The sequence below is a fragment of the Microcaecilia unicolor genome, chromosome 11, assembly GCF_901765095.1.
Source record: "Microcaecilia unicolor chromosome 11, aMicUni1.1, whole genome shotgun sequence".
Lineage (NCBI taxonomy): Eukaryota > Metazoa > Chordata > Amphibia > Gymnophiona > Siphonopidae > Microcaecilia > Microcaecilia unicolor.
Window position 1 is genome coordinate 137460914 of NC_044041.1, and position 16883 is coordinate 137477796.

Here is a 16883-nt window from a genome sequence, read left to right on the forward strand (position 1 = left end):
AAGTTTAACGTGGGATAAAATACCATAAATAAGTAAATAAATAGACAGAAACTCTGAACATTGAGAACCTGATTCCCATAACATGATGTCTGTTTTAGAAGCCCATTACCAGGAGAAAAAAAATCTGTGCAGGGTTAAATGTCATAACTAACTAACTAAATAAATAGATAGAAACTCTGAATGCTGAGCACCTGATCCCAGAGCCGGTCTTAGGCAGAGGCGACCGAGGCGGCTGCATAGGGCCCCGCGCGGCGCGCCTCAGCTCTGCCTCGCCGCCGGACTGCCGCTGCTCGCCCGCCCACCACCCATGTCAAACGACGGGACTCTCCGCGTTCCCCTGCTTCCCCTCCCTCCAGGCACCTGAGCCCCCCTCCCTGACCCGCCAAACAACCCTCTTCTGCCACCCGACCCGGCAGGCACCTCACCTGACCCAACATTAAAAAAAAAACCTTCAAGCGGCGATGCCTGCGTCTGACTAGAAGAAGAAAAACCGCTTCGCGGTTCGTCCATTGGCCGGCCTTCCCTCATGTCCCGCCCTCTGATGTAACTTCCGCAACACACTGAATATGATTGATAACAAATTACTACGCTATCTATGAAAAGTTATTCCATTACTATACTTCCTCTGACCTCTGTGTACATCTGTATGCTGCCAAAGCTGGCATGTTTGAAAATATAAGAGAGATTGAATTAAAATGCTACCAACAATAAAGAACGACAACCTAGATGCAGCAGCTCATAAGTTTGCTTGATTTTGTTTTCAGTTTAACGGCGAAGACAGCTGCGCGGGAAGGGGAAACAGACTAACTTAAATAGCTTCAACTTTTTTTTTTTAACTTCATGCTGTCTTCTTTCAAACCCAGCATCATCTCCCTCCTGCTGCTCCTCTGCCTACCTCTCTCTCAGCTTCCATTCCCTCTGGCCAGTGGCGTAGGAAGGGGGGGGTGGGAGGGGTGGTCCACCCCGGGTGCACGCGCTCGGGAGGGTGCCGGCCCCGCTGCTCTCTCCTGTTCCGGGGCAGAGAGAGCAGGGAACCAGCGGGCCCGACGCATCTCCAAGTGACGTGCACTCGGGGCGAATCGGCCCTCCCGCAGGTAACAATGCGGTCCGGGGGGGGGGGGTTGCGCTACAGGGGGGGGGGGGGGTTGCGTGCCGTGCTGCACCCAGGGGGGTGCACAGCGGTGACCCGCCCCGGGTGCCATTAGCCCTCGCTACGGCACTGCCTCTGGTCATTGTTCAAACATTACTTGTTCTAGCAGCTGTAACACGAGACGCTGCCGTATCCACCCTGAGCCTGTCTCTGCTTCAATAATGGTGTGTCCATTTGTGTATGCTAGAGACCACAGGATTCCCGTTTTAGCTGGTTTTTTCTTGACTTTTATGCACCATATTTGCCCCTTTACGAAGGTTTCAAATTAGCCCCTGACGCAGCCCTAGGTGGGCGAAACACGGCCTGTGTCGGGCGATTTGTTCATACACGGTATCTTCAATAAAATCTTTTTGTTGTGACATTGATCTGCTGGCTTTCTTTCCCATATTGGATTTTGCAGATCGTTTGCCTTGTTGTTTTTTGGGACCCTCTGCCGAGTGAGTGTACAGCCCCACTGATGCAACTTCCTGTGGGTGGGATCTAGCAGAGAAAAGGCTCCGGGTTGGTCAGGCAGTGGTGAGGGGGGGATGATGATCCTAAGGGACGACATGACGAGGTATGCTGGGAGCCTATGGGAGGGTGGGGGCTTGGGGAGGAGGGAGAGAGGAGGAGAAACAAAAACAGATGCTTGTGTGCTTGCTGCCTGACTCCAACAACCGGCTCGCAAAAATCATTAAAATTTATCAAGGGGCTCATGCGAGCCGATGCAAGCCGACTCCAGCACACCACTGCCTATGGCTATCTCCTGCTTGAATTTGGCCAGGAGGGTGACTAGGACAGTTTCGGTGCTATGGTGGGATCTGAATCCTGATTGTGAATTATGTAATATTGAAAACTTGTCCAGATATTCCATAAGCTGTTTAGTCAAGCTCTCCATCAGTTTTACTACTAACAGGATAGACGCAACTGGGCAGTAGTTGGTGAGATCGTTTGTGCTTTTCTTGGTGTCCTTTGGTATTGGGGTGAGTAGGATGTTGCCATGCTCTTCTGAGAAGAGACCTTGTTGTAACATGAAGTTTAGGTGGGATGTGTGAGGTCTTCTATGAAGCGGGCAGGGGCGGACTTGAGTAGATGACTGGGACATGTATCCAGTTTGCAGTGGGTCTTGGCGAACCTGTGAGTCGCTTGCGTAACTGATTCGGTGTTGAGGAGATAAAATGTTGTCCAGATCCGGTCAGCTGGGTATCCTTCAGAGGCTAGGGCCAGATCATTGAAGAAGATCTCAATGTCGGTGTTGTGGTGAGGAAGTGTGCTGCATAGTTTTATTATTTTTTCGTTAAAGTAGTTAGCTAGTTTGTCTGCGGGGGGGGGGGGGGGGGGGGGGGAATGTCTGTGTTGGTTGTATTGATAGGGGTGGTGTCTAGTAACTTGTTAACGAGTTGGAATAGTTTCTTCATATCTTTGTAATCCGGGCCTAATTTGGTTTTGTAGTAGGACCTTTTGGTTTGTTTTATTGCATATTTATATTTTCTGTGTATTTGTTTCCATGCGTTGAGTGTACGTTCATCTTTTAACTTTCTCCATGCTCGTTCAAGTTTTCTGGATTGTGTTTTAAGTTTTTGTAATTCATCATTGAACCATGGATAGTGTTCTGTCTTTTTGATATTCTTGTTTTTAAGGGTGCTACATTTTGTGAGGACATTGGGTTGGGGGGGGGGGGGGGAATCCTCCGGAGAGAGAAAGTTTGGAAAATCTATGGCTTTTGTTGAGGAAGGTGCCCACACTAATATCAGTGATATATAAATTTTTAAGGGGATATGATCCCAGACCATTTGGTTTCCAAGGGGCTTGGGAGGAAGATTTAAATTGCCGCTTTTCTAATCAGGAGTGGGAAGTTATTTGTGGGGAGATGTAGAAGGCCTCGGTATGTGTGTTGGTGCAGGAAAATGCTTATAAAGTCTTATCTAGATGGTATTACACACCTGAGAGATTGAAGTGGATGTACCCTGGTACATCAGACTTATGTTGGAGGTGTAATTCACACGGGTTCCTTTATACACATATGGTGGGCATGCCCCAGGGTGGTGCTGTTTTGGCAAGCAGTTATGAAAGCATTAGTAAAGTTGATTGGAGCATCTTTGGTGTGCAGCCCTTTGGTGTGTCTCTTGGGCTTATATAATGAGAGGAGCAGAAATGGTTGTGATGGGGGTTGGCAGCAGCCAAGTGCCTCATAGCACAGTATTGGAAGAGGGCAGACCCTCCGACATTGGGTGACTGGAAATGTAAATTGGGTCAGTTAATACAAATGGAGCGACTAACGGCATACCGCAGGGAGGGGGCACTGCGACATAAGGGTGGATGGGCTTGATTACAACAGCGACTGACAAGTATTTAAGAGAGAGTGTCCCAAAGAACCAGGGGGCGCTCTCAAGTTGAGTTGGGGTAGGTTATGATTAGAGGGGTGGGGAAGGGGATGCTGTATATTAGGGATGGTCACAGTCACAAAAGAGAGGGCAAACAGCATACAAGAACAACAAAGCAAGAAAAAGAAGCAAAAACTGGGCCTTCAGGATTGGGAAAAAATGCAGTCCTTTATTATCATAAATACCCGACACGGGCCGTGTTTCGGCGTACAAACGCCTGCATCAGGGGTCTAACATAAAGATACATACAGATAAATAAATAAAAAAATAAAAATAAAAACCATAAATTGGTTTAACAATATCAATAAACCAAAATTACACATCATTGTTATATCTTCAAGCTATATACATATACATCTACATTTATAACTGCTGTACTATATATACACACACCACGCAAAAAGATATACGTGTATATATAAAAAACAAGAAGACATTTAAAAGAACATTTAAAAGAATATTTAAAAACATATTAAACAACATATTGAGAAGTATTTTGTGAAAAAAACTTTTAAAAGAATGTGTGTTCCTAGATGATGTCTATATATGCCCACCTATATATATATATATCTCTCTCTGTAGGCTCAAATGTCCATATACATATGTGCATGTACATATATATATATACACATACCCAAATATGCATACTTTCCTAATTGAACACTTATATATACAAACAAATCAATTCATCCATATAGTCATCTCAAATCACATGTCTCTGTATGGAGCATTGTCAGAGTCTGTAAGACACTATAAGATCGCACATACTAAATGACCCTTTCTTACCAATGAACTCCTATCGGTCAGCTTGCAAACTGAAGCACAAAAGGCAAGTGAACCAATCAGGATGAGAATCCTAATGTGAGAGAGCAAGAAAAAGGGTTGTGCACAATCAATCATCTGACAGTGGCCAAACTATAAACAATAGATTTTTCAAACAGAGAAAATAACGCCCACTGTCTCAAAGGGACTCCCTTATATCATAAACAATGTGTTAACTGAGGTATCTCATGACAAGGCCATATTCGACATCTCTCATACCGAAAAAACAAATGAATAAATGAAAAAGCGTTATTTCCAAAGCCCTAAAGCTCTTTAAAATACAAATGTTCGTATGCAGTACCAGATATCATGGTATTCTTAATATTGAATCCCAATTGGGGCTGCTTTACCTCACCTCAAAGCCATTCAGTATCCATAAGTGCAAGGGGGCATATATCAAAATTATTATATAACTAGATTTCATAGATTCGTCTTTTTAAAATCAAAAGGTCTTTATGACATAGTTTTGATAAAGCCCACAGCATAAGGGGAAGAACGGTGGGTCTATAACTTCCTAAAACAGGCCTGATTCCCAAGCGATATAGATATTGAGAAAAAACTCAAATACAAGGAGACAATGCCTACCCGTTGTTTAAATCGATCGTCTCTGTTCAAAAGAACGCCTTCAAAGCTGGCAACCGCCAAAAGTAATGGCGTCCGCACGCAAGTTTTTCAAACATATACTCCCTATAATGACGTAACGGGGCGGGGCCCGACATTTAAGGTGGTCCTTCGGGAATATCCACGGTCGCCCACTCTGAACTTTGCATCAAAATTCCCATAATAAGGGGCATGCGCACAAGATTACTTCAGCCTATATTTTCTATAGCAGCGTAATAGGGCAGTCTTCAACGTTTGAAACAAAAGTTATACTAAAAAAACTAAAAAACTCGTAATGCCTTGCTTTAGACTACATCCAGAAACAAAGAGCTAGAGTCATGGGAACTAAAAACCATTCATGTCCATTCGTCTAATATTATATTCTTCAAACTAAAGATATGATAAATCTCATCACATACATTTCTATGGGATCACATATTACTACCTAAATTTTCATATATATTTATGAATATAATATCCATAAACCCACTTATCGTTAAAATATTTATCATTAAAGCATAAAACATGGTTAGCACTAACAATATGAGACAAATCACTGTCACACAACACATACCAGTGTGTAATTCATATTAAAAAAAAAAACAAACATCTGAGTCTGGAGATATAAATAAATAAATAATGCTCATCATAAGATTGAATTTATCAAGCTAATACCCCTCAAATACTGAAGCATTCTCATTTCAGATGAGATAAAATCAACCTTTTCTATTATTGATCACTGCTGATGTGAAAATTACTCGAAATTCATCCAAAGAGAAAGGAAGCGAAGTCTAATCAGAATCCAATAGAATTACCTACAGTGCTTAAAATTTCACCAAACACCCAATTTAAAAATATTCTCAAGGATGTTATTTGTCCAGGTCGTCATACTGAGCACAGACATAGAATGTGATCCACCATCTCAAAGGAACACAGATAGGTCCGTTTCTGAATTGAGTCCGGTGGGGAAAACCGTATTCAGCTCAAAAATGAAACGTTGTTCCTGTTGTAGCAATATCTTATTTAAATCTGTTCCCCGCCAGGAGGTCTTAGCTACCTTCAATACCAGGAACTTGAGATCAGAAAAATCATGTGTACAGTCTATACAATGTTGAACCAGGGGGGCCGTAATATTCTTTCTCCTGATATTACTTCTGTGTTCGATCATCCTTAATTTTAATTTTCTAATGGTCTTTCCTATATAAATCAAATTACAAGTACAAATGATAAGATAAACAACACCCTCTGTGTTACAGTTAGAAGAATGATTAAGATGATAATGTCTACCTGTCTGCGGGTGAATAAATGTTGAAACTGTCAAACTAGATGAACATACAGAACAAGAGCCACAGGGTTGGTGTCCCGCATGTAATGATGGTTGTAATGGTCCTGACGGTAATACTGATGGTGCCACAATTTCTTTGATATTTCTTCCACGTGTGTGGGCTATAGTGAGCCATTTATTTTGAAAACATTGGTGACCTTCCAAGATGTGCCAGTGTCTTCGCAATATTTTCTTAATGTCATGAGAGTAGTTAGAAAATCTTAGACTACAAACAATGTCTGGTGTACTCTGTATAGCTCGTTTAGACAGTAGTTCCTCTCTATTGGCATTAAACGCTCTGTTAATACCCCTCTGAACACATGCTTCAGGGTAGCCCCTCTCTGTAAATCTCTTGGCCATAGGTTTTTTCGGTATGAGAGATGTCGAATATGGCCTTGTCATGAGATACCTCAGTTAACACATTGTTTATGATATAAGGGAGTCCCTTTGAGACAGTGGGCGTTATTTTCTCTGTTTGAAAAATCTATTGTTTATAGTTTGGCCCAGGGGCGTATCTGGAATCCGGCGGTAGGGGGGGCCAGAGCCAGAGAGGGGGGGCACATTTTTGCCTCCCCCCCCCCCCCGCCGCCGCCGCCGCCGCCGCCGCCTCTCTCCACCCCCTCCCCGCCGTCAACCCTCCCCCGTGTGGGACGTCAGACGCCGAACTAGATTCAACGAATCAGCGCTGCAGCGTTACTTCCTGGAAGCACATGGCCACGGAGGAAGCCGAAATATGGAGATTGCGGGTCGGACCCCGCCAGCAAAAGTAAGCAGCGGGGGAGGGTTGACGGCGGGGAGGGGGGCCAGGGCGAAATCTGCGGGGGCCCAGGCCCCTGTGGCCCCACGCAGATACGCCCCTGGTTTGGCCACTGTCAGATGATTGATTGTGCACAACCCTTTTTCTTGCTCTCTCACATTAGGATTCTCATCCTGATTGGTTCACTTGCCTTTTGTGCTTCAGTTTGCAAGCTGACCGATAGGAGTTCATTGGTAAGAAAGGGTCATTTAGTATGTGCGATCTTATAGTGTCTTACAGACTCTGACAATGCTCCATACAGAGACATGTGATTTGAGATGACTATATGGATGAATTGATTTGTTTGTATATATAAGTGTTCAATTAGGAAAGTATGCATATTTGGGTATGTGTATATATATATATGTACATGCACATATGTATATGGACATTTGAGCCTACAGAGAGAGATATATATATATATAGGTGGGCATATATAGACATCATCTAGGAACACACATTCTTTTAAAAGTTTTTTTCACAAAATACTTCTCAATATGTTGTTTAATATGTTTTTAAATATTCTTTTAAATGTTCTTTTAAATGTCTTCTTGTTTTTTATATATACACGTATATCTTTTTGCGTGGTGTGTGTATATATAGTACAGCAGTTATAAATGTAGATGTATATGTATATAGCTTGAAGATATAACAATGATGTGTAATTTTGGTTTATTGATATTGTTAAACCAATTTATGGTTTTTATTTTTATTTTTTTATTTATTTATCTGTATGTATCTTTATGTTAGACCCCTGATGCAGGCGTTTGTACGCCGAAACACGGCCCGTGTCGGGTATTTATGATAATAAAGGACTGCATTTTTTCCCAATCCTGAAGGCCCAGTTTTTGTATATTAGGGATGCACAGTTTAGGTGAGAAGTAGATATTGTTTCAGGGACTATTTTCATACCATGAGTTTTGTAACAGTAGATATAGTGGATAAGTTAGTTCCAGATGTAGTAGTTCAGTATCTATGAGCCCCTGCGTGGGCAAATGTGAGCAGGATGTGCTCTATGAGAAATTGACTGTTGCAGAGTTATTATAATAAAAAATTTAAAGTGGAAAAAAAAAAAGGAAGGAGCTGATGGGCTGGGAGGACATACGAGAAGTGGAAGGGCAGAGGTCCAGGCTGAAAGAAGCTGTAAATATGGCCACAAACCTTTATGTAAGGAGAGTAAATAAAAGTTAGAGAAAAAGGAAACGATATGGTTCTCCAAGCAAGTGGCTGAGAAAATAAAGGCTAAAGAGTTGGTGTGCTTGAAATACAGAAAAACTCAAGAAGAGGGAGGAATACCTGATGAAACGGAAAGAAGCCAAGAGAGAGATACGTCTTGCGAAAGCGCAAGCGGAAGAACAAATAGCTAGAAATGTAAGGAGGGGCGACAAAAATTTCTTCAGGTATATTAATGAAAGGAAGAAGAGTAAAAATGGAATTGTGAGACTGAAAGATGCTGTGAATCGCTATGTGGATAATGATGAAGAAAATCCTGGAGAAGGTCCACGATTGACTGGCAAAAGTGCATATGAGAACAGAGCGAATATAGCACCATTCACAGAAGAGAGTGTTTATGAACAACTTGAAAGTCTAAAGGTGGACAAAGCCATGTGGACCGGACGGGATCCACCCCAGGATATTGAGGGAGCTCAGAGAGGTTCTAGCAGGTCCTCTTAAAGATTTGTTTAATAAATCCTAGGAGGCGGGGGAGGTTCCGTGGGATTGGAGAAGAGCAGATGTGGTCCCTCTTCACAAAAGTGGTGATAGGGAAGAAGCTGGAAACTGCAGACTGGTAAGCCTCACTTCGGTTATTGGAAAAGTAATGGAAGCGATGCTGAAGGAAAGGATAGTGAATTTCCTGGAATCCAATAAGTTGCAAGATCCGAAGCAACATGTTTTTACCAAAGGTAAATCGTGCCAAACGAATATCATTGAATTCTTTTACTGGGTGACCAGAGAACTGAATCAAGGACGTGCTATAGATGTAATCTACTTCGATGTCAACAAAGCCTTTGAAACGGTTCTCCACAGGAGCCTCGTGAATAAACTTGACAGGCTGAAGATAGGACCCAACATGGTGAACTGGATTAGGAACTGGTTGACGGACAGACGCCAGAGGGTGGTGGTTAATGGAATTCATTTGGAGGAGGGAAAGGTAAGTAGTAGAGAGCCTCAGGGATCAGTGCTGGGGCCGATTCTGTTCAATATATTTGTGAGTGACATTGCCGAATGGTTAGAAGGTAAAGTTTGCCTTTTTGCGGATGATACCAAGATTTATAACAGAGTGGACACCCCAGAGGGAGTGGAAAACATGAAAAAGGATCTTCAGAAGCTAGAAGAATGGTCTAATGTTTGGCAATTAAAATTCATTGCAAAGTGATGCACTTAGGGAGTAAAAATCCATGCGAGACGTATGTGTCTGATACGTACAGGCAGGGAGAGGGATCTTGGGGTGATAGTATCTGAGGATCTGAAGGCGACGAAACAGTGTGACAAGGCGTTGTCCGTAGCCAGAAGGATGCTAGGCTGTATAGAGAGAGGTGTGACCAGCAGAAGAAAGGTGGTGTTGATGCCCCTGTACAAGTCGTTGGTGAGGCCCCACCTGGAGTATTGTGTTCAGTTTTGGAGGCCATATCTTGCTAAGCATGTAAAAAGAATTGAAGCGGTGCAAAGAAAAGCTACAAAAATGGTATGGGATTTGCGTTACAGAACATATGAGGAGAGACTTGCTGACCTGAACATGTATACCCTGGAGGAAAGGAGAAGCGGGTGACATGATACAGATGTTCAAATATTTGAAAGGTATTAATCCACAAACAAACCTTTTCCAGAGACTGGAGGACATGAAATGAGGTTGAAGGGGGGCAGACTCAAGAAAAATGTCTGGAAGTATTTTTTCACAGAGAGAGTGGTGGATACTTGGAATGCCCTCCCACGGGAGGTGGTGGAGATGAAAACAGTAACGGAATTCAAAAATGCATGGGATAAACATAAAGGAATCCTGATCAGAAGGAATGGACCCTCAGAAGCAGAGATTGGGTGGCAGCACCGGTGGTTGGGAGGCGGGGCTAGTGCTGGGCAGACTTCTACGGTCTATGCCCTGAAAATGGCAGGGACAAATCAAGGTCAGGTATACATATAAAGTAGCACATATGAGTTGATCTTGTTGGACAGACTGGTTGGACTGTACAGGTCTTTCTCTGCCGTCATCTATTAGGTAAAGACTATATTCTATGCCTTGGTGGGCACTGCAAGGAGGTAGAACACCCCTACAGGTGGCAGCCCCAATTTTAGAAAGGACCTAGAAGTCAGAATTGAGACTTCCAGGTCAGGATGTCTCAAGTTTCACTAGTATTTGAGAACAGAATCTGCTGACATAAAGCCTGTTCTAAAATACAGGAGAAATGGACGTTTATGAGCCAAATGCGGGTGGCATAAACATCCATAGTAAAAAAAAAAAAAATTCAGTGGGTTAAAAACCAGCACATAAACGTGTATATGTTGGCACATACACATATATGTTTGCCATTTAAGAAAAATAATTGTGTATATTCCCTGTACTGTCTGAGACCAGTTTCCCTTGCCAGTTTGGCATGGTGGGGGAGGGGGGCAAAAGCCACTGGGGTATTAAGGGGCAACCTCCTCTAATCCCTCTAGTGGAGTGCTGCTCAGTAACAGCTGTTTACCAAGGCCTACATGTGCTTGGTAGTAGCTGTAACTCCTAATGTCAATCTTTTAAAACAGAGACATTTAGAGCCTGATGCACAGAACTCTGACACTTTAAGGAACAGCGCCAGAGAAAAATGTCACGTTTTCAAAGCTGGAACTAGGTTTGTGAGCCCTTTGGCCACTGCCGAGGAGTGGCAGTGGCAGGCAAAACCACCCCACACCGGAGACTAGGCAGAACAGGACTGGAACCCCGGACTGGAGTTGCAGCAGAGGCAAGCAAGCAGGAATAAGCAGAGCAGGCACACTTGAACTTCACCTGCACTTGGCCGCCTTTCACCAGGAGTTAAGCCCCTGACTGCAGGTGGCCGGCAGGACTTACTGGGCAAGGCAGGACTGGATACCCACTAGGCTGAACCAGGACTGAGGGTCAGAGGGGACAGGAACATACAGGGGCAGCAGGGCAAGGAAGGGAAAGCTAAAGGGCAGGACTGAAAGCTGCAAGCAGCCACTAAAACAGGGAACAAAACACTGATAACAAGACACAGAACTGAAAGCTGCAGAGCAGCCACAAAGACACAAACAGACAAAGACTAAACACAAAACTATAACCCAGAGACAGGACTAGCAAAGAAACAACAACTTAATCTAAACTACACACAGCCTAACTAGAAACAAACAAGAATCTCAGGCAAGAACATACCAGGGCCTAAGGCAATGCAAAGGCAAAGCAGAAAGATTTCAGAATGGCTAATAAGCCCAGCAGCAGGTTCAGCTGCAGCAATCACCAGGCAACTACGGGTGCTGTGGAGGTTCAAACAAAGCAAGCAAGTCTGGCAGCCTGGAAGATCCGGACCGGACTGGGCTGAAATCTGGGACGGGTGACAATAACCAGACAGTCCATTGCAGCCACTAGGTCTGGCCACCAGGTGGCGAGAGGAAGGAGAGCACGAAACATGGGCACAACTGTGACAAAACGCCAGCTCATTAATGTCAAAATTACCAACCAATACTCAACACTAACAGCATGCAAACTATATGCATGTTGTTAGTTTTGAGCATGGGTCTATAAAAGGTTCCGAGCATTCTTGGCGCATGCCCACAAGAGCTGTTAGATATCTATCAACTTGATATGTCCTTGTCCCACCCAAAACACTCCCAGACCACACCCTGTTTCTATTTGCACACACTTGGATTTGAGGCGTTCATATCCTAACTTTGTAAATCAGCGACTTGCTCGTTTATGAAAAATAAATGGTTAAGTGCTGTTTTATGTAAGTCTCAAATGCAAATAGGGCTTGTAAAATGAGAGCTATAGCATAAATGCATGCGAAGATGCAAGACAAAGTGCTTCTTTTGGAGACAGCTCAGTGTTGTTTCAGCTATCAGTATCCCAAGAGAAAATTCCCTGGGCCTAAAATTTTTAGGAAAATGGAACTGTGAGAGTTCAGTTTACTGCAGATGTTATATGACTTCATTTTCTTTGGCTCCTCAGTGATTGGAAGGAAGCAGTGGAGCATGGGACCGCAATGGCCATCTGATCCACTGCTGTGTGGCTTTTTCGAAAGTGTTATCCTTACCATAGCTTTTTTTTTCCCCTGATAGGTGACAAGTATGGTAATGTGGTGCACCTGTATGAGCGGGATTGTTCCATCCAGAGGCGGCACCAGAAAGTGGTAGAAATTGCACCTGCTTCCCAGCTGGACCCACAGCTACGAGACCGTCTCACTCATGATTCAGTCAAGCTGGCCAAACAGGTGGGAAGAGCGGGTTCTGCTAGTTCTCCTGATATGCATGAAGATACTCCAGAGCCTTAGAGTTGGTTGTGGTAGCTAACTTGAAAATAACATATGTTCTACCCAGAGTTTGTATACCATCAGGTACGGTCATTGGAAGCTCATAGGTAGGCTGGGAAGCACAGAACATTTGAATTTCGAAATGCTTACCCTCCATGCTCTTCCTAACTTCTCCCCTATCGCTCCACCTCCTTACCTATCCCTATCCTTTCTCTCATACCTCTTCTATCCCATTTACTCCTTGTTCATTTGTCCTATCACATACCTCCTTTACTGATTCTGATACTACAGATTGTATTCTCTTGTTACTATGTAAGCCGCATTGAGCCTGCGATGAGCGGGAAAGCGCGGGGTACAAATGTAATAAATAAATAATAATAAACCGTCAAATGACAAAGTACAACAACAGAATAATGCAATGTTTTTAGGGGTCATGGTGTGGAGATCTGGGAAGACTTAAAATTGCTACTTTTCCATTCAGGTCTCATCAGGGAGCTGTTTTGGTTATTTTTTCCAGTGTTTACTCAAAATATTCAGATTTATTATCCACATATTATGAAGCGATTCATCCAGGGTAGTTTACTTTTCAATGAAGTTAAAGAAATATACAGCTCAACAAACATTTCAGTCATCACAAAAAAGTTTTAAGAACATAAGAATAGCCATACTGGGTCAGACCAATGGTCCATCTAGCCTATTCTGCTTCCAGCAGTGGCCAATCCAGGTCACTGGTACCTGGCAGAAACCCAAATAGTAGCAACATTCCATACTACCAATCCCAAGTCAAGCAGTAGCTTCCCCCCATGTCTGTCTCTATAGCAGACTATGGACTTTTCCTCTAGTAACTTGTCCAAACCTTTTTTTAAACCCATATGTGCTAACCGCTGTTACCAAATCCTCTGGCAATGAGATCCAAAGCTTAACTTTTCATTGAGTGAAAAAATATTTCTTTGAGGACAAGCAGGCTGGACATCATCACGCATGGATCGTCGTCCGCGACGGCCCAGGAGCTCCGGAATTTAAAGAAAAAACTTTAAAAGCTTCTAGAAGCAGCGCGACGGGCACGGGGACAATGCACCGCGCATGCGCGAGTGACTTCCCGCCCGCGACACCCGCGCGCTTCCCTCAGTTTCTTTTTCTCCGCTTCGCGAAGAGGGTTTTTTTTCTGCCGCACCTCGCGTTTTGTGGCCCAGGAGACGTTTTTTTGTCGTGTTTACGCGCTCCAAGTTATTGTTTTTTGCTACCTTTATTGTTTGAAAAACAAAATTAAAAAGAAAATCCTTATTTTTCGTAGTTTTTTTGCTTTTTCTAAGTTACCTTTCTCCTCCGATTCCGGCCGCCTTTAGGCCGCCCGGTCACGTTGCTTTTTCTATTTTGTGCCTTTTCATTGGCACCATCGAGTCGTTTGATTTTTCGACCGTTATTTTTCCTCCCATGTCATCGAGGACTACCAGCGGCTTCAAACGCTGTTTCCGCTGCAACCGGACCATCTCGTCGACTGACCCTCACGCTTGGTGTCTCCAGTGCCTCGGGGCCGACCATTTGCCAGCTTCGTGTAAGCTTTGCAAATTGATGAAAAAAAGGACCCAGGTGGCTCGAGAGGCTCAGCGTGAGAAGCTTTTTTCAGATCGGTCCGGTCCTTCAACGTTGGCATCGACATCGGTACCAAGGTCGACAGCATCGGCGTCGAGGGAAGCAGCATCGAGAATCCAGGTAATGGCTGCCGAGAGACCTGTTACAGCTGGGAGCAGCGAGGCATTGAGTGGGTCTCCACCCGTCTCGAGGACTACTGCTATGCAGGCCCCCCCGGACCGCCCTGAGTCGGACCCGGCCCCTAGCAGGCGTGAGGATTCCACGTCCTCCTCATCGGTACCGAGGAGTGTCGATGACAGGCGTCAGGCGAAGGCTAAGAAGCATTGCCATCAATCTCCTTCCCGTCACGGTACCGAGAGCTCCGGGGAGCCGAGGGAGTCGGCACCCGAGAAGCGTCGGCACCGGGAGGATCGCTCACCCTCCATTCAGGAGGTGCCGACGCGTCGGTCGTCCAGCAGCCAGGTACCAGCTCTCAAACCTCATCTGATTCTGGCACCAACTCCTGTACCGGTCCCACAGCTTGTTCCGATGGCAGCCCTCGATGAGTGTCTCCGGGCCATGCTTCCAGGTCTTCTGGAAGGGATGATGCGTCCTTCTGCCTCGGTACCGCAGGTGCTTGCGCCCACGGTATCTACTGCTGAGACGGCATTTGACCCATCTCCTGCGCAGAGGTCCCCGGCCTCGGTACCGCTTGTGGTGCCTGAGCCGGCTGCCACCTGGGTGGACTCTCCCTCGACGTCGGTGGAGGAAGCTTCGCCGGAGTCCAGGCCAAGGTCCACTTCTCGACACTCTTCACGAGGACATCGATCCTCGAGGTCGAGGCAGGCTCGGGTTCGGGCTGCTCCTCGAGAGCTCTTGTCCGACGCCGAACAGGAACACTCATTGGGAGAAGAGGAAGACCTCAGATATTTTTTGGAGGAAGATTCTCATGGGCTTCCTTCTGATCCCACTCCACCTATTGAGGTTAGACAATCTCCACCTGAGTGTCTCTCCTTTTCATCTTTTGTGTGGGAAATGTCTAGGGACATTCCTTTTCCCATGGAGGCTGTGGATGAGCCCAGGGCTGAGATGTTCGAGGTCCTGGATTATCCTTCTCCGCCAAAAGAGGTTGCAACGGCCCCCCTGCACAATAAACTCCGGGAAGTGATGTTGCGGAATTGGTCTTGCCCTCTATCTAACTCAGTGGTCAACAAGAAGTCCGAGTCCCAGTACAGAGTCCACGATAAGCCTGTGATGGTGAAGGCCCAACTTCCTCACGATTCCATGGTGGTGGATTCTGTTCTCAGAAGATCCAAGAGTACTAGGGACTATGCCTCGGTGCCCCCGGGCAGAGAGTCTAGGACCTTGGATTCTTTTGGGAGGCGTATGTATCAGGCTGGAATGCTCGCGGCAAGATTCAAACATACCAGCTGTACACCAGCATCCACTTACGGAACTCGATAAAGCAACTGTCCAGTTTGGTTGAAGCTCTTCCTCCTGAGCTTGCCGAGCCTTTTCACTAGGTGGTCAGGCAGCAGAAGGCGTGTCGCAAATTCCTGGCCAGGGGAGCTTTTGATTCTTTTGATGCTGCATCCAGGGCGGCTGCTCAAGGTATCGTGATGCGCAGACTCTCCTGGCTGCGTGTCTCGGACCTGGATCAGAAGACCCAGCACCATATGGCGGATGTTCCTTTGCTGGGGGGGACAATCTTTTTGGAGAGAAGGTTGAGGATGTGGTTGATTCCCTCAAGAATCACCATGATGCTATGGACTCTCTCGCCCGCCGGACGCCTTCTGCTATTACCTCCTCTTCTAGGAGTTTATTTGGAGGGAGGAGGAGTGCTCCCTATTCCTCTAATAGGCGTAGGTACACTCCTACTTCCCGACAGCCTGTTCAGGCTCGCCGCCAGCAAGTTCGCTCTCGTCAGCGGCGTGCGCCTCAGGCCCCTCCGGCTCCCCAGCAAAAGCAAGGGACGGGCTTTTGACTGGCTCCATAGCAGCATAGCCGACATCAAAGTGTCTGTACCGGACGATCTTCCTGTAGGAGGGAGGCTTATATTTTTTCACCAAAGGTGGCATCTGATAACCTCCGACAAGTGGGTTCTCCAAATAGTCCGGTCCAGATACGCTCTCAATGTGGAATCACTACCTCCAAATTGCCCACCGGGAGCTCAATCCTTCAGTTCCCAGCACAGGCAGGTACTTGCAGAGGAACTCTCCGCCCTTCTCAGCGCCAATGCGGTCGAGCCCGTTCCACCAGGGCAGGAAGGGCTGGGATTCTATTCAGGTTATTTTCTTGTGCAAAAGAAAACAGGGGGGACGCGTCCCATCCTAGATCTCAGAGACCTGAACAAATTCCTGGTTCGAGAAAAGTTCAGGATGCTTTCTCTGGGCACTCTCCTTCCCATGATTCAGAAAAACGATTGGCTATGCTGTCTGGACTTAAAGGACACCTACACTCACATCTCGGTGCTTCCAAGTCACAAGCAGTACCTCCGATTTCGCCTGGGAACTCAGCATTTTCAGTACTGCGTACTGCCCTTTGATCTCGCATCCACGCCCAGAGTATTTACAAAGTGCTTGACAGTTGTCGCAGCATCGCTACGCAGACTGGGAGTGCATGTGTTCCCTTATCTTGACGATTGGCTGGTGAAGAACACCTCGGAGGCAGGAGCTCTACAATTCATGTGGATCACTATTCAACTGCTCGAACTTCTGGGGTTTGTAATCAATTATCCCAAGTCCCACCTGGTCCCCGTACAGAAATTGGAGTTCATAGGAGCTCTGTTGAACATACA

At 45.5% G+C, this 16883-nt stretch overlaps 1 protein-coding gene across 4 annotated transcripts in view; it reads left to right on the forward strand.

Moving 5' to 3' along the window:
- The window catches only part of PC (pyruvate carboxylase), a 1188093-nt gene that overhangs the window by 360023 nt on the left and 811187 nt on the right, over window positions 1-16883 (forward strand). For all 4 annotated transcript variants that reach the window (XM_030220280.1, XM_030220278.1, XM_030220277.1 and 1 more), the window contains one exon: window positions 12324-12475. In XM_030220280.1, coding sequence (XP_030076140.1) covers window positions 12324-12475 — 152 coding nt within the window. The remainder of the gene's footprint in view (window positions 1-12323; window positions 12476-16883) is intronic.